This window comes from Hypanus sabinus, chromosome 7 (genome assembly GCF_030144855.1).
Source record: "Hypanus sabinus isolate sHypSab1 chromosome 7, sHypSab1.hap1, whole genome shotgun sequence".
Taxonomy (NCBI): Eukaryota; Metazoa; Chordata; class Chondrichthyes; order Myliobatiformes; family Dasyatidae; genus Hypanus; species Hypanus sabinus.
Window position 1 is genome coordinate 40,069,933 of NC_082712.1, and position 24,241 is coordinate 40,094,173.

Genomic DNA, 24,241 nt, shown 5'->3' on the forward strand with positions numbered 1-24,241 from the left:
TCCACTACCAGTGCCACCCTATTTTTACTAACCACTTCAATGCTTGCATCCCTTCCTGTAAAAATGTTGATCCTTGGTGTACACCTGCCCAAATACGGGGCATTGAGAAGTTAGTCATGTCTATCTTTTCCTTATTGAGCATCGGCCATTTGCTTGGAAATACATTTCCACCAAGCTGATTTTCTTTTAATGAAAATCAATTGAAAATCTACTTTTCCTTGATAAAATATGAAAACAGGCTGTTTTGCGTCAAAATATGAAAACAGGCTGTTTGATGTGTTGTGCGTTCAGAGATGCTCTTCTGCACACCACTGTTGTAATGTGTGGTTATTTGAATTACTGTCACCTTCCTGTCAACTTGAACCAGTCTGACCATTCTCATCCGACCTCCCTCATCAACAAAACATTATTACCTACAGAACTGCCCCTCACTGGGGCCCCTCACTTTTTAAAAGAATTGCACTATTCTCTGTAAAATCTAGAGACTGTTGTTTGTGAAATTCCCAGGAGATCAGCAGTTTCTGAGATACTTGAGCCACCCATTCTGGCACCAAGAATCATTCCACATTCAAAGTCACTTAGATCACATTTCTTCCCCATTCTGATGTTTGATCTGAACAAATACTGAACCTCTTGACCACGTCTTCATGTTATATGCATTGAGTTGCTGCCACACAGTTGGTTGATTAGATATGTGCATTAACGAGCAGGTGTACAGGTGCACCTAATAAAGTGGCCATGGTGTATATTCAATGAACAAATCAATAAAACGTAGTAAATGGGAATCCAGTGGAATTCACCAGAATTCTGATGAAATTGGTCCCTGAAATAACCCATGAAGCAGCCAAGAAAGAAGTTTCCAGGTACATATCAATTTCTTTAGTTGATTAATATGAGTCAAGGAGCAGATGAAAGAAATTTGATATTTACATTTTCTTATCACGCAGCTTTTGCTTAATTTAATATTAAAATGTTATGGCGTGCAAACTACATAAGCCATGTACCTTGGCATTCTGCCTAACAAATCCAGTTTTCTCGGTTATATTTGTACTGATCCCTCTTATTCTGAATCATAATGTCATAGAACACACAGGGACAAAGAAATTAGCTGGTGCATCATGCATCTTTGACAGAACTATGCAATGAGTTCCAGTCCACTGATTTCTCTTGTTTTCATTATGTTTAGTTTGTGGTTTGGAAAGGGCTGTGCCTTTGCTGTATTAATCTTTATTTAGAACTCCAAGAGTGATTAGAAACCACAGTCTGCAATGGAAGCATATCAATAGAACATTCTAGAGAGCTTGATGGTGCACATATAACCATATAACAATTACTGCACGGAAACAGGCCATCCATATACCTATTCCATTTTACTTTAAATGACAATACCAAACTGCCTCTACCACTTTTACTGGAAGCTCTTTCCACACAGCTACCAATCGCTGAGTAAAGAAATTCCCCCTCGTGTTACTCTTAAACTTTTGCACCCTAACTCTCATGTCCTCTTGTTTGAATCTCCCCTACTCTCAGTGGAAAAAGCCCATCAACGTCAACTCTATCTATCCCCCTCATAATTTTAAATACCTCTATCAAGTCCCCCCTCAACCTTCTACGCTCCAAGGAATAAGGGCCTAACTTGTTCAACCTTTCCCTGTAACTTAGGTGCTGAAACCCAGGTAAAATTCTAGTAAGTCTTTTCAGTACTCTCTCTATTTTATTGACATCTTTCCTATAATTCGGTGACCAGAACTGTACACAATACTCCAAATTCGGCCTTACCAATGCCTTGTACAATTTTAACATTACATCCCAACTCCTATACTCAATGCTCTGATTTATAAAGGCCAGCATACCAAAAGCTTTCTTCACCACTCTATCCACATGAGATCCCACCTTCAGGGAACTATGCACTATTATTCCTAGATCACTCTGTTCTACTGCATTCTTCAATGCCCTACCAATTACCATGTATGTTCTATTTGGATTATTTCTAATAAAATGTAGCACCTCACACTTATCAGCATTAAACTCCATCTGCCATCATTCAGCCCACTCTTCTAACTGGCCTAAATCTCTCTGCAAGCTTTGAAAACCTACTTCATTATCCACAACGCCACCTACCTTAGTATCATCTGCATACTTACTAATCCAATTTACCACCCCATCATCCAGATCATTAACATATATGACAAACAACATTGGACCCAGTACAAATCTCTGAGGCACACCACTAGTCACTGGCCTCCAACCTGACAAACAGTTATCCACCACTACTCTCTGGCATCTCCCATCCAGCCACTGTTAAATCCCTTTTACTACTTCAATATTAACAGCTAATGATTGAACCTTCCTAACTTACCTTCTGTGTGGAACCTTGTCAAAGGCCTTACTGAAGTCCATATAGACAACATCCACTGCTTTACCCTCATCAACTTTCCTCGTAACCTCTTCAAAAAATACAATAAGATTTGTCAAATGTGACCTTTCACGCAAAAATCCGTGCTGACTGTTTCTAATCAGACCCCGTCTATCCAGATAATTACATATACCATCTCTAAGAATACTTTCCATTAATTTACCCATCAGTGACGTCAAACTGACAGGCCTATAATTGCTAGGTTTACTCTTAGAACCCTTTTTAAACAATGGAACCACATGAGCAAAACGCCAATCCTCTGGCACCATCCCCGTTTCTAATGACATATGAAATATTTCTGTCAGAGCCCCTGCTATTTCTACACTAACTTCCCTCAAGGTCCTAGGGAATATCCTGTCAGGACCCAGAGATTTATCCAATTTTATATTCCTTAAAAGTGCCAGTACTTCCTCCTCTTTAATCATCAAAGTTTGCATAACTTCCCTACTTGTTTCCCTTACCTTACACAATTCAATATCCTTCTCCTTAGTGGATAACCGAAGAAAAGAAATAGTTCAAAATCTCCCCCATCTCTTTCGGCTCCACACATAGCTGTCCACTCTGATTCTCTAAGGGACCAATTTTATCCCTCACTATCCTTTTGCTGTTAATATAACTGTAGAAACACTTCAGATTTATTTTCACTTTACTTGCCAAAGCAACCTCTTATCTTCTTTTAGCTTTTCTAATTTCTTTCTTAAGATTCTTTTTACATTTTTTATATTCCTCTAGCACCTCATTTACTCCATGCTCCCTATTTTTATTGTAGATATCTCTCTTTTTCCTAACCAAGTTTCCAATATCCCTAGAAAACCATGGCCCTCTCAAACTTTTAACCTTTCCTTTCAACCTAACAGGAACTAAAGATTCTGTAGCCTCAAAATTTCACCTTTAAATTACCTCCATTTCTGTATTACATCCTTCCCATAAAACAAATTGTCCCAATCCACTCCTTCTAAATCCTTTCACATCTCCTCAAAGTTAGCCTTTCTCCAATCAAAAATCTCAACCCTGGATCCAGTCCTATCCTTCTTCATAATTATATTGAAACTATTGCATTGTGATCACTGGACCCAAAGTGCTCCCAACACATACCTCCTTCACCTGACCTATTACATTCCCTAACATAAGATCCAACACTGCTCCTTCTCTAGTCAGTACCTCTATGCATTGCTGCAAAAAAAACCTATCCCGCACACATTTTACAAACTCCAAACCATCCATCCCTTTTACAGTATGGACTTTCCAGTCTATGTGTGGAAAATTAAAATCTCCCACAATCACAACCCTGTGCTTACTGCAAATATCTGCTATTTCCTTGCAAATTTGCTCCTCCAATTCTCGCTCCCCATTAGGTGGTCTATAATACACCCCTATTAGTGTTACTACACCTTTCCCATTCCTCAATTCCACCCAAATAAGTCTCCCTATAAGTCATTCATAATACTTATCATAATTCATGTCTGAATTGGTGTTTCAAACTTACATTCTACAGACTATTGTGTGCCTGTCTAAGGATTTAGCCTTCATAAAATTTCATAATTCTAATCCACAAAGCAAAATTCCAATAAGAACTTCCTTTATAGTGATAATACCACTGGACAACAAAGATTTTGCTTCCCGGATACTTCTGAGTGTATCTTATGGTGTGTGGGCTGCCGATCATGAAATATCACCATGAAATACCCTTATCACGCATCATTTTTTCAAAATTGCCTATATTTGCTATTTCAATTCATAATTTGGGTCAATTAAAAAGTTGCCCACAATGGAAAGTTTTCCATCTTATCCAGGCATGGCTGTGCATGCTTAGGCAGGGTGGATGCTGCATGGCAAGACAGGTTTTGGAAAAGCTATAAATTTCCATGAAGGATTTTGATATTTGAGCCAGATATCTCCCAGAATAACTGATGCCAAGATTAACAGAATAAAGAACATAGAATAGTACAGCACAGTACGGGCCCTTCGGCCCACAATGTTGTGCTGACCCTTAAACCTTGCCTCCCATATAACCCCCCACCACCTTAAATTCCTCCATATACCTGTCTAGTAGTCTCTAAGATTTCATTTGTGTATCTGTCTCCACCATAGACGCAGGCAGTGCATTCCATGCACCAAGCACTCTCTGAGTAAAAAACCTTCCTCTAATATCCCCCTTGAACTTCCCTCCCCTTACCTTAAAGCCATATCCTCTTGTATTGAGCAGTGGTGTCCTTGGAAAGAGGTGCTGGCTGTACACTCTATCTATTCCTCTTAATATCTTGTATACCTCTACCATGTCTCCTCTCATTCTCCTTCTCTCCAAAAAGTAAAGCCCTAGCTCCCTTAACCTCTGATCATAATGCATACTCTCTAAACCAGGCAGCATACTGGTAAATCTCCTCTGTACCCTTTCCAATGCTTCCACATCCTTCCTATACTGAGGCAACCAGAACTGGACACAGTACTCCAAGTGTGGCCTAACCAGAGTCTTATACAGCTGCATTGTTATCTTGCGACTCTATCCCTCGACTTATGAAAGCTAACACTCCATAAGCTTTCTTAACTACCCTATCTACCTGTGAGGCAACTTTCAGTGATCTGTGGACATGTACCCCAAGATCCCTCTGCTCCTCTACACTACCAAGTATCCTGCCATTTACTTAGTACTCTGCCTTGGAGTTTGTCCTTCCAAAGCGTACCACCTCACACTTCTCTGGGTTGAACTCCATCTGCCACTTCTCAGCCCACTTCTGCATCCTATCAATGTCTCTGCAATCTTTGACAATCCTCTACACAATCCACACCTCCACCAATCTTTGTGTCGTCTGCAAACTTGCCAACCCACCCTTCTACTCCCACATCCAGGTTGTCAATAAAAATCACGAAAATTAGAGGTCCCAGAACCGATCCTTGTGGGACACCACTAGTCACAACCCTCCAATTCAAATGTATTCCCTCCACTACGACCCTCTGCTTTCTGCAGGCAAGCCAATTCTGAATCCACCTGGCCAAACTTCCCTGGATCCCATGCCTTCTGACTTTCTGGATAAGCCTACCGTGTGGAACCTTATCAAATGCCTTACTAAAATCCATGTAGATTACATCCACTGCATCTATAAGCCTGGTCACCTCTTCAAAGAACTCTATCAGGCTTGTTAGACATGATCTACCCTTCACAAAGCCATGCTGACTGTCCCTCATCAGACCATGATTCTCTAATCAGGGACAGTCAGCATGGCTTTGTGAAGGAAGGCATTTTTGTTTGTCCATCAATCACACAGGTCAACAATGACAAGCAATTCGAAGAACTTCTAGTGGGACCAGAGAAAATCGCATGGAAGGCATACAAGGACACTGCTGAAAATTTTCTTGACAACTGCAAAGCATTAAACTACATGCAGCTAGTTGACAACAGGCTTCAATCATACAAAACCATGATGTGCAACATGTCAAGATTCATTTTCTGCATTGCAGTTTAGACTTCTACTCTGCAAATCCTGTCAGTGACGAGCATGGAGAAAGGTTTCACCAGGACTTTACAATCATGGAGAAACGGAATCAGGTCAACTGGAATCCATCAATGCTCCTGATTCTCATTGGACACTTAAGCAAGAAGCCTCAGATACTGAGTACAAACAAAAACATCTTTTAGCTTAGTTGAGCTACTGCAAAGCACCAGCATCATCATGCAATTAAGTGCATTATATTCAACAAAAGTTCATTTCTAGGGTCAGCGGGAGACGCTCGTGGAGTGAGTACTGTTTTAGATTCGCTCCATAACCTTTACTTTTTTTAACCTTTGATCACCCTTATCCAACTTATTTTTACCTACACCAAAAGAATCTTGCTATTTTTTTGGACTTATCGTTAAGAGTTTATTGTGAATTTTTGAAGATATGCAAACAGAAATGGCTCTTAGATCTAAAGTACGAGAACCTGGGCGCAACCCGAACGGTAATGGAAAGAAGCAAGCTCATCCACAACACACTGAGTTAACTTATGAACTGTTTATGGAGGTTTTGGATTAAAAATTTGATGAACTACAACAAATTTTTAAACAAGATATAAAGGCTTTTCTGCAAGAAGACGCTCGGAAACGAGATTTGACAATTGAAAAATTGCAACAAGATTTAATTTTGACCACTAAACTGGTGGAAACACTTAAAGCCAAGAGTGTCGACTTTGAGAATCGGTCCAGAAGACAGAACCTATGTATACTTGGTCTCCCAGGCGGCACAGAAAAAGACGACCCTTCGAAATATTTTGCTCAACTTTTAAAAGTTGCGTTCCCATCGGTTTTTCCAAAAAACCCTCCGTTACTTGATTGCGCACATAGAATTTGGCCTCGATCATCGAGTGCTCCGGCTAAACCTTCGGTTGTAATTGTCCAGTTTCATTATGTACACGACAAAGAACAACTTATTCGTGTGGCTCGGCGGGTAGGAATGGTTAAATTTCAAGATTACTATTTCCATTTGGTTGAAGATTTTAGTCCTGAAATCCCAGGCTTCTTTTTAAACCTCTGATGTCTGAATGTTATGAGAAAAATCTAAAACCTGCGCTCTTATACCCTGCGAAGCTTAGAATCTCTCCGCCCAATGCGCCACACCAGGTTTTCCTTTCTACATCTGAAGCGAGAAGTTATCTGGAGGAGAACTTCCCTACTGACACAGACTCTCATCTCTAATAAATGAGTGATTCTGATCGTGTACGATGCTTTTCGATTCCTCAAACCGGATTTAGTCTCTGGTTATTGGTGTAGGTTTATCCTATACTTTATATTTAAGTTAAAGTGTGTTTTCGTCTTATTAATCGCTCTGTTTTATACACTTTAACCATTATACTATATTCTTGACTATTCTTTTTAACCCTTCGAAGGTGAATTCTTTTTTATTAAGATGGTGGTTTTTTGGAAAAATGTTCTTGGTTTTGTTTAAGATGGCGTTATTTTTTTTCTCTTGTCTTCTTCCTACAATGCATTGCTTATCATAGTTTAAATATTTCTTGATTTGTTAGCTTTTAGTGATTATATTCTTTTTGTTTTTTTTTACAACTAAGTATATTAAGAAGTGTGATTTTAGTATAGTGATTCTAATTTTTAAAGTCGGGGTGGATTTTTTATATATATCCTTTTTATACGGAGTGGTCTTCTGCTGATATGGGGGTAGAATTAGTCTCATTTTTCCCTTTTTCTAGCCATATTTTGGCTTTTTTTCTTTTTCTTGTGGGGGTGAGGGATGGTCTGTTTTCTAATTTTATTTTTCTTTTACCAGTTTGTTTTAGTTTTTTCATTTGGGCTGTTTTTGAACTTCAAATATGTCTACGATGTCGTCACTTCCGGGTCCCCTCTTTATTTTTGTTCCTCTTCTGGGTGCATGAGTTTATAATTTGGTTAACCCTTTTTATACCAAAGGGTTGATTTTAGAATTATGGCTCAGACCATTAATTTTGTGTCTTGGAATACTAATGGTTTAAACCATCCGATTAAACGAAAGAAGATTTTCAAAGTATTCCAAAGACTTAATGCTCATATCATTTTTGTACAAAAAACTCATGTGAGGAAGGATGACAAATATCACTTTTTTAGGTCTTGGTGGGGTCAACAGTATCATTCGAATTCGAATGCCAAAGTAAAGGGAGTTTCAATTTTTATTGACTCCTCTATTGCATTTGTTCAACACGATATCTTTTCGGATCCGAATGGTAGATTTTTGTTAATTACAGGTTTACTTTGTAATAAAAAGGTTGCTATGGTTAATGTTTATGCTCCAAATGCGGATTGTCCTGATTTTTTTAAGTCCTTATTTACTTCTTTACCTAATCTAAATGAATATAAGTTAATAATGGGTGGTGACTTTGATTGTTGTTTAAATCCTTTGATGGACAAATCTATATCTATTCAGACTTTACCCAATAAGTCGGCCACTTGTATTAACTCCTTTTTGACTGATAATGGAGTTTTTGATATTTGGAGATTTCGGCATCCTAACGACAAATAGTTTTCTTTTTCTCACATGTTTATCATTCTTATTCGAGAATTGATCATTTTTTTATTGACTCTTGTTTTATTCCATCGGTAATTGGTTGTAATTATGACATTATAGCTTTCTCTGACCATGCTCCATTAAAAATATCTATTAAATTTACGGATACAGCTTCTAATGTCAGACAATGGCGATTTGACTCTACCTTACTACAAGATCCGGATTTTATTAAATTTATGAAGGAACAGATCAATTTCTTCTTTTCAACTAATTCCACGGATGATATTTCTTGCAGAACACTTTGGGACACTTTTAAAGCATATATACATGGACAGATTATCTCTTACTCTGTTGGTCTGAGAAAACACATTAAGAAGGAAACTCTTTTATTGGTTGATAAAATTAAAGAGAGTGAAAAGAAATATTCGATCACTCCTAGTAAGGAGCTTTACAAACAAAGGGTTGAACTTCAAACGGAACATAGTTTATTGAAAATAAAATTCAATCTCCGATTGAAAATCAATTAATGAAAACCAGATCTGATTTTTATATACATAGTGATAAATCAGGTAAACTGTTAGCTAGTCAGTTGTAGAATGCTTTGGTTAAACATCAAATCACTAAGATTCATCAGCAGAATGGGGATTTATCAGTTAACCATGATGAGATAAATAAGTCATTTCAAGACTTTTATACCTCCCTGTATCAATCTGAATTCCCTCAGGATCGTAATACCATGTGTGATTTCCTTGGGAAATTGAATTTTCCAAAATTATCATCAGATGATCTTTCAAAATTAGATACTCCTATTACAGATGCAGAAATCAAAGGGGTTATTTCCTCAATTCTGGGAATTCTGGGAAAACACCAGGTCCAGATGGGTATACAGTAGAATTTTTTAAATGTTTTTCCGCTACTCTTTCTCCTTGGTTATGCGGGGTTTTTGAAGAAGCAATTAAATTGGGGAATTTGCCACAATCTTTTTATAGAGCTTCCATTTCTTTAATATTGAAGAAAGATAAAGACCCTACTGACTGCGCATCCTCTAGACCAATATCTTTATTGAATGTAGACTCCAAGATCTTTTCCAAGTTACTGGCATCCAGGTTGGAGAAGGTATTACCCCAAATTATTTCGGAAGATCAAACTGGTTTTATTATTTTCTATTCTTTTTTCAATGTTTTATTATTTTCTATTCTTTTTTCAATGTTAGGAGATTACTGAATATTGTTTATATGTGTTATTTCATTAGGTGCAGAGAAAGCATTTGATAGAGTTGAATGGCCATACTTATTTAATGTGTTGGAGAAGTTTAATTTTAGTCCGACATTCATTTCCTGGATTAAACTGATTTATCACACTCCAGTAGCCTCGGTGTTTACTAATAATCAAAGATCTCCCTTTTTTCATTTATTTTGGGGCACTAGACAAGGCTGTCCTCTTAGCCCATTATTATTTAACATTGCCTTAGAACCTTTGGCAATTGCCATCAGAGAATCACAGGATATTTCGGGCATTAATCGTGGGACAGATATTCATAAGTTATCTTTGTATGCAGATGATTTATTATTATTCATTTCTAACCCTGAGAAATCTATTCCAGCAGTTCTATCATTGTTGGCTCAATTTAGTGAGTTTTCTGGGTATAAGTTAAATCTTAACAAGAGTGAATTGTTTCCATTGAATAGACAGGTCCCAATTTATGGAAATTTACCTTTTCAATTAGTTAATGACTCTTTTATTTACTTAAGGATTAAAATCACAAAAAAACCATAAAGAATTATTTAGGTTTAATTTTCTACCCTTAATTGATCAGATTAAATGCTTGTTTACTAAGTGGTCACCATTATCTTTATCTCTGATAGGTAGGATTAATGCTATTAAGATGGTTATTTTACCTAAGTGTTTATATATTGTTCAAGCGGTACCAATTTTTATTCCAAAATCTTTTTTTTACTAATGTTGATTCAAAAATTTCCTCATATATATGGCAGAATAAAAATCCCAGGTTAGGTAAAATATACTTACAGAAGACAAAGAAGGAAGGTGGGTTAGCATTACCTAATTTCAGATTTTATTATTGGGCAGTTAATATTAGATATTTGTTATGTTGGTTGAAAGACTGGAATGGATCTTTTGGCCCTCATTGGGTGAGTTTGGAAATTAAATCGGTACCAGGTTATGCTCTGGGTTCTATTTTAGGGACTTCTCTTCCTTTTGCTCTTTCTAAATTGCCGAAACAAATTGACAACCTGATAGTTAAACATACTTTACATATATGGTTTCAATTCTGGAAATTTTTCGGGTTGACTCAATTCGTTTTAAATATTCCTATTGTATCTAATTGCTTTTTCCACCCTTCAATTATAGATCAAGCTTATTCGGCTTGGAAAACTAAGGGATTACTAAGATTTTCTGATTTATTTTTGGACAATTGTTTTATGTCTTTTGAGCAATTATCTAATAAATATAATTTGCCTAGATTTCATTTTTTTAGATATTTACAGATTAGGCATTTTTTAAGTACTGTACTTTCTACGTTTTCAAATTTTGTGTCTTCAGATATTTTGGGGAGTTTGTTTGAATTAAACCCTTTTCAAAAAGGGCTTATATCAAAACTTTATAATATAATTATGAAGATACGTTTAGAGCCCCTTTATAAGACAAAAAATGATTGGGAAAGAGAGCTTAATCTTATTATTTCTATTGAGAATTGGGATAGAATTCTTCAATTAGTTAATACATCATCTATATGTGCCAAACATTCATTAATACAATTTAAGGTCGTACATAGGGCCCATATGTCCAAGGATAAATTAGCTCATTTTTATTCTTATATAAATCCTATTTGTGATAGATGTCAATCTGAAATAGCATCTTTAACTCATATGTTTTGGTCATGTCTGCTTTTGAAAAAATACTGGAAAGATATTTTTGATATTATTTCTGCGGTATTGAACATCGATTTACAACCCCATCCTATTACCGCAATTTTTGGTTTACCAATGATGGACTTACTTCATTTATCTTCTTTCGCCTGTCGAATGATTGCATTTCTCACTCTGATGGCTAGAAGATCTATTTTGCTGAATTGGAAGGAAATTAATCCTCCCACTGTATTTCATTGGTTTTCTCAAACTATGTTATGTTTAAATTTAGAAAAAATTAGAAGTGGTGTATTTGATACTTCTATTACATTTGAAAAGATATGGAGACAATTTATTCAATATTTTCATATGATGTAATATGACCCTGTTCCAAGCTTATTTGATTTTCCAGCTTTAATCTTATTTATGTTGAGAGGATCGGAGTTGATGACACTGATGATTATGTATTCTTGTGAGATATTATAAACAGTCCTTTTTTTCTTTCTTTTTCTAGTTTTTCTTTCTAATTTTTTTCTTTTTTTGCTTTTTTTTCTTTATTAGCTATTAGGTTAGTAATTTAGTTATTTTTGCATAACATTTTTTTTCTTTTTTCTGTTTTTTTTATATTATATATTATGAAATACCTAGATTTACCTTGTTCATACATATACTGTATGGTTCATGTTTTGGGAATACTCATTTATACTTTAATCATTGCTTATGTATTCTTTCATGTGCAATGGGATTTTGTATGTTTGTAATCCCTTTATTAATATATTAATTGTATTTTGTTCGTATTATTAATAATAATAAAAGGATTGAAAAAGAAAAAAAAAGTTGATTTTTTGTTCCTCCAAATTCCTACGTGACACAAGTAGCCTGAACTTATATACGTGTTCAGCTTATCATAAACAAAAGAAATTTCTGAGCAAGAAACACTTCCAAAAGAAATTTGTTGTCCAATGTAATTTACCGGATGCACCAAGCTCACAAATGCAAATGTATCAAGGGTGAATGGCACTCCAGCTGAGAGAAGCAATACTGAAACTTATAGGTTAAACGAAAGGAAGTGGAAGCAGTGACGGATTTTGTCCTCCTCGGTTGAAAGATTTCTATAGATGGTAAATGCAGCCACAAAATTAAATGGCACTTACTTCTGGGGTGGGCAGCAATGGCAAATTTAACTAAGATATTGAAGAGCAGAGACATTGTCTACGAAGATCTATATAGTCACGTCTATGGTATTTACAGTTGTGATGTACGGCTGTGAGAGCTGGGCTATTAGTAAGGCTGAATACAAAAGAATCGACGCCTTTGAGCTTGAATACTGAAGGAAAGTGTTAGGAGTTCGTTGGACAGCAAGAAGATCCAACAAGTCAATACTTGAAGAAGTACAGCCAGACTGCTCACTAGGAGGCTTGATTATGAGTCAAATGCTCAAATGTTTTGGCCACATCATGAGAAGACAGGGTTCCTTGAAGAAGGCTTTCATGCTAGGTAAAACAGAAGGTAAAGAAGGAGAGGACAGCAGAGGCTATGATGGATAGATAGTATCACTCAGACAATGCGTATGACCTTGGGGAATCTTAGAGAGGCAGTTTCCAACAAGAAGGCTTGGTGTGCAGGAGCCCATAAAGTCACAAAGAGTTGGACTCGACTTAACAACTGAACAACAACAAAGGTTAAACACTTACTCAGACTGGAATCCTCTTGTGAATCTAACTGATCTTTCCCATTTTTAGTGAGGAATATTAACCATATTCCAATCAGAAGCTTTCTTTTGATAAATAAATACCAAATGAAATATTATGTCCAACTTACTGAGAGAGCAGTGTGAAGCTCATACAGCATAAATTTTTTTAAAAATGAATTTAAGGGGATAAAAAAAAAGCTCAAGTTGCAATCGGTTTAGTCTTTCACAATGAATTATTATGCTAGAATATCCAAGGGAAAAATAAATTCAAGAAAATTACAAATAAGCCAGAAAACCAAACTTCTAGCTTTTGGGTTTGATCCAAATTTAATGAATAACAGATGCGTCTGCCTGCACGGAAGTTATGGAATGAAACATAACAAGCTCCTCCTGAAGGAAAAGAACATTTCACTACTGCAGTCACATTCAGTTGGGCAATCTGACTGCACACTGAGAATCTGAAAATAATAGATTGTTAATCATCATTGTGTTATTATTTACCTTTTGCGTACAGCTGTCTGACTGAGCTGGGCAGGGTTCACCGTCCGCTTGCAAAAACAGAGGGTCAAGGCTAAACCTAGCACTTCCTGGCGGTACTGTAGCAGAGTCTGTAACTGGGAAATTCAAACCTGGATCCTTAGTGTCTGGTGCTAATACAAGATACAAAAAAACAGAATGTTTTATTCCTCACCATAATCAAGTGACACAAGCAAAAGAAGCCGTTTTAAAACAGTACAGAATTCATATTAGTACAGTATATTTCTGAACGCACAGCCAGCACCAACTCAAAGACAAACTTGTTCATTCCATATCAGTTTTCCAGTATTCCAGGCTGTGGATGGGGACTAGGGCTGGCACTTGTACTGCTTTGCACTGTATAAGTGAAATTAAACAAGTCAAACTTGAATGAAAGCTATTGATGAGCCTTGACTATTCCTTGAAAATAAAGGCAGAATACAATGTGTCTCTATTTCCCAGCTCCTAATGAATGCAGCAATTTGTTATAACTAAGATGAGGTCGGGTAGAAGGTGCATTCATGCCCAGCAGTTGTCACATACTGCTGAACATTTATTATGAACTATTCCCTCAACAGTCTGCACCTTCTTTAAATTCTCAAGCTTATCTAATTAAAGATAGTTTTCTACATATACAGAAATCTTAGGTTTGCCAAATAAATATTCCATTAACAGATGTCCTTGCTTTAACAAGGTACAAAGGCAAAGAGAAAATGACTCTTAGAAGAAAGCAACATTAATCACAATAAACTGTACTTCTTGCTTAGCTTGATGCTGGTGAGGAAAATGGCCGAGAGTAGAATAGATACCAGAGGGGAAAGTTGAGATTTAATACACTTCCTTTCCTTACACTTGCATGAGCATGGTCTGATTACATTGACATTGAATTACCCTGAACCACAAGATCTTCCTGTATGTATACTTTAAGCAGACATTGTAATAGAGTTGAAAAGCACCAGAATCTTTAAAACCCTGATGACTGTTTCTCACCTGCAAGTACTCTATGAAATTATTTAACAAATGCCAAAAGATGCAGATAATCATCTTCTCCTTGGAAATTCTAGACATGCATCAATTTGCCAGCATTAAATCACAGAGTATGTCCTAACTAACTATAAAAACATATTTAATTTTATTGTCAGTTTCAAAGCCATTAATGACCTGCAAGATTTCATAATTGGCATCTGACATACAGTGCTAAATGTGCTCTGTGGTGAGGGAATTGTATTTAGTTGCATTGAGGAATAGCCTTTGGTTTGTGAAATTAGATCCTGGTTGCTTGGACAAGTCAGAGTAGTATGATAAGGGTATTATTATGAAATGTGGGTTATGGTGATTGAATTGCCATGAATTTGATAGTGTGAAGGAGATAGTGCTGATATTTCATCAGAGAGAAGGACTGGAGACTGAACTGAACAGACATAATGCACTTGTCTCCAAAGTAAATAAACTTGAGACCCGAGCCAGGTTTGAGAGTGGGTCTAGATGGAGGTCGTGGTTGTGCTGGCTGTACACTCATGCTGATGCTAACACTATTGGGATGAACTGATGTTAAGACACAGGGAGAATTGGACGCGGTGGGGGGTGTGGGACCAGGCAGATTAGGATGTCAGAGGTTTGGAAGCTTACAGGCTACGTTCCCTCTAAGGGGTGTGTGTGTGTGTGTGTGTGTGTGTGTGTGTGTGTGTGTGTGTGTGTGTGTGTGTGTGTGTGTGTGTGAGTGTGTGAGTGTGTGTGTGTGTGTGTGTGTGTGTGTGAGTCTGTGTGTGTGTGTGAGTGTGTGAGTGTGTGTTTGTGTGTGACTGTGTGTGTGTGTATGTGTGTGTGTGTGTGTGTGTGTGTGTGTGTGTGTGTGAGAGAGAGAGAGAGAGTGTGTGTGTGTGTGTGTGTGTGTGCGCATGCACACACACGTTTTACAACCAGCACATAAAGGAAATTAATGAGTGCACAAAAGGCTAATTACCTAAAATAATGTAGCAATTAATAATTATACTTACTGAAAATAGTCTTTTAGCTAAATGCTTCTGTTAACTAGTTAACAGAATATGTATGTTAATTTGTTGTTATTCTGTGCAGTTTTATGTCAAATATTTTGTAAACCTACATAAACTCTGTCATGTGTGCATACAGTGCGCACATACTTTTGTCACAGGAAAAAATTGCACAACAAAAGATTTTTACGCACACCGACTACTAAAAATGAGAGGGAACACTGCTTACAGAGCCTGCATAACTGGTAAGCTGGGGCGGGGGGGGAGGGGCAAGGTTGAACAATCCAGCAGGATTTGAGGGTATTGCATCATCAGGAGGCTGGAGGATCAAGCAGCTGATAGCAGATTGAGGTACTGAAAGCTACAAAGGGTCTCAAGAAGTCTGAAAGGTAGCGAAGTTATTCTTCCTGCCGTGACAGCCCACCCAGCTATACTCAGAAAGAACCCAAGGACGACCATCCACGGTCACAACCAGCACTACTAGAATAGGTCTCACTGCAATGCTCAAATGGAAGTAACATCAACACAGTGATTTATGTTTAGGCATGTTCAGACAAATTTCCATGTGAAATGATTCAGAAAGGATGGTAACTTGACTTAAAAAAAAATCAACTCCTATCACACAAGGCTGAATAGACAGCACAATGCACCTGAATTTCAGACAACTATAGATAACTGTACATGGAGGAGTAAGTTTCACTTGGTTTTATAATTAAAACATGGTAATACGAGGTCAAAATGCATGTGGAAACAAGTTTACTAGAGAGAGAAAGAAAGAGATAGGATTGAAATGAAAAGGTAAAACATTTAAAACTTTAATTTCATGATTACCTTAATAAGTTTTTAAAAATATCAAGCTTGTGAAGAATGTACTATTCATATAGCTATTTAAACTCAATCAAGATCTGTAAGAAAATTATATTATAAATATATATTGTGTCTTATAATTTTCAAACTTAATTTTGCAGAATGTCGTTTCTTTTTCACTGCATGTTCCGATTATTGTCTTAACACATAAAAAAATGCTGCTGAGAAAGTCAATGATTTTCAGTAAGGCATGTGCAAGACAGACAACTGCTTCAAAAAGTTGCTCTACCATGGTTGGAGTTTCTTTATAAAAAATCTGACAATAGTGCAAAACTATTTTCCCCTATAACCCGTTTACTTCCACTTACACACTGTTGGTGGTGAATGCTGGGTCAAGTTCCCACACATTTCGAGCTTGCTAGGTGTCACTGACTCTCCCACATTTTCCAGTGGTTGCCCAACAAAGCTGCATGGTTGAGATCTCATTGCAGTTTGAAGGCTCTCAACTATGAAATGAGAAGACAATAAAACACAATAACAAGTAAGTTACACTGCTTTTCAGTTATATTTCCAAAAAACCTTTTCAATCTGAATATTTTATTATTTTTAAAGATTATATTTTTGTAGTAAGTGACAAAGTATCAAACTAAAAGATGACAAAATTCCTACCCTCCCTGACTGCAGCATTCATTAAAAATCCAGCCTGAGGAAGTTCAACAGTATCTAGTCTAATCAAAAGATGGGCCTCTTGAAGTGCTTCTTCACTGCCACGTCTTTCAATCACGTCTGCAAGGATCTGTAGCTTTTCCTCCAAACAAGTGCAGATAAGCTGATCTTGGAAACCTAGCCGCTCTGCAGAGAAAGATTAGCAGTCACAAAAACCAATATCCACTCTTGGAAGAGCTATAATGAAGTTCACCACATTATAAACATAATATTCTCTATTCTGTACTGCAGAAGCAGAATCTTAATTAATTCCATATAGGAAGTATGAACACACAAACACAGAATATTACCAACATCATTTTCAGAGCATATCTGTACAATGATGCCAATTATGTGCAAGTCCAAATAGTATATTGAATACATTTATCTTGGAAATGTGAAAGTGAGTCATAAATAGAAATGACATGTCTATTACTAACACAATATTAGAATTGCAGAGCCATAAACGGTAATTGCTATAGCACGTTATATATTTCATTCATTTATCTTCTATGCATAAATCAACTTCCTCAGAAAATACAAATGTCTATGTTTAAAGTATTTTCTTCTGGTGAAGATACAAAATATTTATTCTAGAATTGAATTTCCTTAATGGTTTCTCTTGCAGACTGGTGATATAGTGGGGGCTGTGGGTGATGTGTTAGAAGCAGATGCCCTGCTTATCTCAAAAGACTTGACTCTGATCCTTCATCAACCAGTGTCATTCCTTTTAGTACTGTAGTGAACACCGAGGAATGCCAGGAAATTGTGGGTACTGATAGGAACAGGAACAGAGAAAATCTCACGAAAGGAAGAGAGGTGTACTTACTGACAACAAACAATGCTATTAACCCCTGAGAGAGAGGTTGAAGAACTCATAGTAGAAGCAGCTTGCTGAAAATTAGATTCTAAAAGTTACAAGGAAGAAATGACAGGCAAAGGGGTTACTAGGAAGGAAAAGTTTGTCTTCTAGGAACCAGGAGTTAACATTGCATATATCAGGTTCTAACATGTTTGTCGAGGGGCCTTTAAGCTCAGGTAGGGAAACTGGGAGATTGAATGCCATATTGCCACAGGAAATCCAGTAAGTGTCGCTAAAGGAGAAAGGTGATCAGTTTTGATCTTAGCTGGAATTTTAATCTCTGTGAAGCACCACTCCAATCTGCTACTGTTATTAACAAGTGGAGAGACTTTTGACATCCAATTTTAGTTCCACATTACAAAAGCCAAATGGCTTCCAGGAACCTTCCCATTCTGCGCAGTTTAAAACACACACAAAATGCTGAAGGAACTGAGGAGGTCAGGCATCTATGGACAGGAAAAATGAGTCAACAACTTGGGCCAAGAAACTTCACCAGTTTTTTCATATTTGTTCTGCAGATGCCACCTTTCACATCTGTACTTTTGGTGTACACCATTTTCCTTAATTATGATTTTCCCATTCTCTACAGTTACAGGGCTGTAATGCACATCCCTTTCAATTTCTCATTCTTCTGCCCTCACCTTCTCTCTGCCACCTAAATGAAGATAAGGGTTCCCTTGTCCTCTCATTCCACCCCACAGGCATTCAATACGTCACCCTCTGTAACAAGGGTTCCCACCTGGGGTCCACAAATGCCTCAGTTAATGGTAGGGGTCCATGGCACAAAAAAAGTTGGGAACCCCGATCTATAATTTCTGCTACCTCAAACATGATGCCTTCGCTGGAAACATCTGATGGAAGTCATCAGCCTGAAACATGAATTCTGTTCCTCCTTCCAGAGGTGCGCTCTCTTTATATTCAACAAATAAGCCATGCCTAGAATCAGCTTGAATCTTTGACACCTCTTTCACTCCACCTCCTACGCACATGGCCCTTCTCAAATGGCTGAGCATTTCCAGCATTTTGTTTTTAGTTTGGGTTTTGATATGTTTCTAACATAAACAGAATTCATTTTAAGTGTGTCCATATCACCATGGTGGCAGAGTGCTTGATATCACAGTCACAAAATCACATATTGTTCGATACCTGCTCCTTTTCAATTCACTTAATTATTCCAATTTACTCCATTTCTCTTGGCTCTCAGAATTCTGTCCATTGCTAACGGCATGTCAGTCTTTCTAATATTAAGGAATTTATTACAGGAGGAAGAAAGTCTTACTGCAATTTTATAGGACCTTGGTGAGGCCACCATGGATGGCAGAGGTCAGGGCGGGTTGTGGTGATTATTCAAAACAGACATTAGTAGGTTCCTGGACTTTAAGTAATACAGGGAAATAGGGAAACTGCTGGAAAATGGAGCTGAGGTGGGAGAATCAGACATGAACTTCATGGATGACGGAGTAGGTCTGAAGAGCCAGATAGTTTCCTGCTCCCATTTCTTGTGCTCTTTTTTCTTGAACCACTCTCTACCCTTTCCTCTCCAAGGTTCCTGAAAATATTGCAGCCTCCCAAATTCAAGGCCACCTTTCACAGAATTCTGTTTTAATCTGTCTAGTAAGATTTCTGTCAGTACAGTAGTAAAACAGTCACTAATTACGTCTTCTGCAATTTTTGAAATTAAGGGTTATGGGGAAAAGGCAGGTAGGTGGAGATGAGTCCATAACCAGATCAGCCATGATTTATTGAATCGTGGAGCAGGCTCAACAGGCCAGATGGCCTACTCCTGCTCCTATTTCTTATGTTCCTATGTTCTTATAAAAGGGTAATCTTCTTGCTTCTGTCAGGCTATGTGAAGCTTTTGACAAGATTAGCATCATCAGTCTTTTTCAACTTTCTATTAACTCGGAATGTACAAGCCTGCATTTTTATCAATACAGTCATCGTCCAGTTACACCATTCCTTTTATGACCCCTCAAGGGTCTATCCTCGACACCATCATATTCCTGCAACAGCACTCACACTACTGATCAGATACAGACACTGTTACCGTTACTTGCTACTACCATCAGGCAGGAGGCATAGGAACCTGAAACCCAGCACTTTTCTGCAACCCTCCGACTCCTGAACAAACCTACACAACTCTAACCTTACCTCAGAAAAGAAACATTACAGACTTCCTGATCTACCACCATGCACTAGTCTTTGTTTGACTCTTTCTTTCTTTTTGCACTAAAATCTTGCTTTTGCCCAGTCTTTTTTTCACCATGTGGTAAAATTTTATATATCATTTGAGTCTCATTTACTGTATATTCTTTGTGGTGGGTGACTGCACCTAAGTGCCTGTGATGCAGCTGCGAGTTTTTCATTGCATTGTACTTGTGCCCTTGACAATAAACTCAAATCGTCAAGACTTGAAACATGAATGCTTTTAAAAACCTGCTGTTTCATCTACATCTCACTTGACTCATCTGCTGTTTATAAGTCATTAGACTTTCCATGAGTATTTAAGTACATAAGGAGAAATTTGGAAACAATGGCTTTTCAGTTCCTGTCACAAGTATGCTCCCTCTCCATGGCAACTATCTGAAAGCAACCTGCTTGTCAATTCTGACTCTGAGATAAATTTCAAATAACATATCAATGTCAGCACCTCTGTCAAATTCCCTGTCTGCACACCTTCCAAAATAACATCGGTTGCTGTATGGGTTAACTCTGTACTTGACCACATCAACAGAATGCCAAGTTTCTCTCTTCTTGTATTTGATAAGATTCAGATACTTTTAATTGTCTCCTAATTCCAACCCCAACTATTCAACCCTGTGTTCACTGACCTACACCAGCTAATCAGGAAACCTTCAACTTAAGACTCCATGTTGTTTTCAAATCCTTATATAGCTTTTCTCATCATTCTCTTACCCTCACAAATAATCAGATTACTCTAATTTTGACCTTTGAACTGCTTCCGTCTGGTAGGCGCTTCAGATCCCTCCAGACTAAGACTAATAGGCACTGGAGAAGTTTTTTCCCTACTGCGGTCACTTTGCTGAACAGTTAACTGCCGGTTAACTGTCGGCTAACTATTACTTGGATTGCACTACCTGTACGTATAATCTATATTTTCATTTATATTTATCATTATTATTGTTATGAGCAGAGAGACAACATCTGCCGGAAGTAAATTCCTTGTATGTGCACAGGTACTTGACGATTAAAGTCTGATTCTAATTCTGATTCTGATCAGCCCAGAATTGAATCACTCCACCATTGGCAGCTGGAATTTTATTTTTATGGCAGACTCCTCATGCTTCACTAAGATTGTTAAAGTTGTTTCTTGCTCTCCTTCTAGATGCCACACTCAAGCTAGAGATGTACGGTGATATCCTAAAGGTGCACAATGCACATCTACATGCCCCCTCTGCCAGATTTTTTTGGGCACCAATGGTTTCAGTCAATCGAACTCCGTTTAGAAATGGGACCACTACTAGATTACTGATATTGTCTGAGGAATGAATACTGGCCCAGATAATGGGAAGGAGGGCAGATCTCATTGAAGCCTATCAGAAGTTGAAAGGCCTCGACAGAGTGGATACGGAGAGTATGTTCCCTATGGTGGAGGAATCTAAGACCAGAGGACACAGCCTCAGAACAGAGAAATGTCCATTTAGAACAGAGGAATTTCATTAGCCAGAGAGAGGTGAATCTGTGGAATTTGTTGCCATAGGCAGTTGTGGAGGCCAAGTGAATTCATATACTTAAGGCAGAGGTCGATAGATTCTCGATTAGTCAGGTCATGAAGGGATATGGGGAGAAGACAAGAGATTGAGGCTGAGAGGGAAATGGTTCAGCCATAATGAAATGGTGCAGCTGACTTGACAGACAAAATGGCCTAATTCTACTCCTGTATCTGATGGCTTATTCCCCGTCTTCTCGGGACACTGCAGGAAAGCACAAATTAACTAACCTAACACACTTTTTTCAGGTTTGATATCACTGGCATGTTGTGAAATTTGTTGTTTTGCAGCAGCAGTACATTATAATATAAAATAATTTTAAAAACTATAAATTACAATAAGTATACATAAAAACAAATTAAATAAGTAGTGCAAAAAGGGAGGAAAAAATACTAAGGTGGTGTTCATGAGTTCAATGTCCATTTAGAAATCTGATGAGGAGGAGGAAGAAACCATTGCTGAAATGTTGAGAGTGTTTTCTGGCTCCTGTACCTCCTCCCTGACGGTAACGGTGAAAAAGGGCATGTCCCAAGTGAAAGGGTCCTTAATGATGGATGCCACTTCTTTGAGACATTGCCTTTTGATGATGGGGAGGCTCGTGGCCATGACAGAGCTAGCCGAGGTGACAATTTCCTGCAGTTTTTTCCTGATCCTGTGTAGTGGATATTCCATAACAGGCACTGATGTAACCAACAAACACGAGGAAATCTGCAGATGCTGGAAATTCTGACGAAGGGTCTCAGCCCGAAACATCGACAGTACTTCTCCTTATAGATGCTGCCTGGCCTGCTGTGTTCCACCTGTTTTTTGTGACTGATGTAACCAGTCAGAATCCTGTCCATGGTATAACTGTAGAAATTTGCAACTGTTTTTGGTGACATACTAATTCTCCTCAAACTACTAATTAAATACAGCCACTGTCAGTCCTTCTTTGTAATTTCATCAATATGTTGGACCCAGGATAGATCTCTAGAGATGCTGACATACAGGAATTTGCAACTGCTGTGCCCTTCCACTATTTATCCCTCGATAAGGACTGGCGTGTGTTCCTTTAACTTCCCCTTCTGAAAGTCCACAATCAATTCCTTGGTCTTAGTGATGTTGACTGCAACACCACTTAACCAGCTGATCTATCTCACTCCTATATGCCTCCCTGTCACCATCTGATGATAGTTGTGTTGTTGGTAAATATACAGATGGCGATTGACCTGTGTCTAGCCAGATAGTTGTCGGTGTAGAGAGGGTAGAGCAGTGGGCTGAGCACGCATCCTTGAGGTGTGCCGCATTGACCGTCAGCGAGGAGGAAATGTTACTTCTGATCCGCACAGTGTTGTATCCCGCTGAGGACATCAAGGATCCAATTGCAGAGGGAGTTACAGAGGTGCATTATAAAACCAAGGAACTCAGCAGATCAGGCAGCATCTATGGAGAGGAATAAGGAGCCAATGTTTCAGGCCGAGACCATTCATAAGGACCTGCACAGGGTCCCTTTATCACATCCTGATGAAGTGTCTCGGCCAAAAATGTCAGATCTTTATTCTTCTCCATAATGCTGCCTGACCCATTGTGTTCCTCTAGCATTTTGTGCTTGTGACCTAACACATTGTTATAATTTAGAAAATCAGAGACAGTACAACTTTTAGTAAGTTGAATGTTATATTTTCCTTGTTAAGACCACATTAAAATGAATCCCATACATAATGGTCACTTTTCCCTGAGCTTCTGACATCAGGGCTTTATATTTGCCACAAATCAGAAAATTAATTAGGTAGGGAGTACAAAAGGGTGGGAACAATTATATTTACTCTGCATCTTTTATTATGAGAATGCCTCACTCCTCAAATGAATTCAGATGATGTTTATGCTTTCTTTTCCTGCATTGACAGTTTTAACCTTAATGCTTTGTGTTTAAGTCTAGCACTTACCATGCCAAACATAACCACTCTGAAGTTACCTAAATAAATCTGTTTTACGTACTGCTATAGAAATAGATTCCTGTTATGGAAAATTGCAAGCGTTTTCCTGAAACTGCACTTAATTTGTTTACTAAGGACAATGGAACAAAGAACACCCAGCTATTATGTAAGTACCTTGGAATTTCCGGGTCCTGGCTGCTCTTGCCTCAGAAACGCGCTTGTCCTCTTCGTACTCACTTAGCCGCTCTTCCTCTTCCTCGGGGCAACTTTTATCAGTGAGAGTAAGAAGAACAAAAGGAACATCAAAAATACATTGCTGCATCAATAATGCAAATTTTCACTTACAATGCAGAACAAGGCGGCGACATTTCATTGACTGTATCTCAGCACATTGGCATACTGTAAAATAAATATTTTAAAATGCTAAAATGAAGAAATTGGGGCTGGAAATCACTTAGACAAGCACAGATTGGAACAGCTGTACATCTTCAATTGGCATATCATATACTTTCGGCCAACTAGCATGAATTATTGATATTTTTCTCAAGTGACTGATTTACTTGTACCTCAACTTCCACTAAATTAAATGAGACACCTTTTGATTAGTAAAACACATTGGCATCACAGATCACCTCATTACTGTGGACTACCAGAAAAGCTCTGTCATACTGACCCAGATTCTACAGGGAATTGTCTGCATTTCCCTACGTATATGCTGTCAGTTTGTGATTATCTGCGTGCATACATGAATTCAGAAGACTCAAACCTACT

General features: G+C 37.9%; 1 protein-coding gene across 9 annotated transcripts in view; it reads right to left on the bottom strand.

The window, feature by feature from the left end:
- arhgef28a (Rho guanine nucleotide exchange factor (GEF) 28a) overlaps positions 1 to 24,241 on the bottom strand; it is a 390,430-nt gene that overhangs the window by 65,667 nt on the left and 300,522 nt on the right. For all 9 annotated transcript variants that reach the window (XM_059974562.1, XM_059974561.1, XM_059974559.1 and 6 more), the window contains 4 exons: positions 23,645 to 23,736; positions 16,926 to 17,108; positions 16,625 to 16,762; positions 13,444 to 13,592 (listed from right to left, as the gene is read on the bottom strand). In XM_059974562.1, the coding sequence (XP_059830545.1) occupies positions 13,444 to 13,592; positions 16,625 to 16,762; positions 16,926 to 17,108; positions 23,645 to 23,736 (562 nt within the window). The remainder of the gene's footprint in view (positions 1 to 13,443; positions 13,593 to 16,624; positions 16,763 to 16,925; positions 17,109 to 23,644; positions 23,737 to 24,241) is intronic.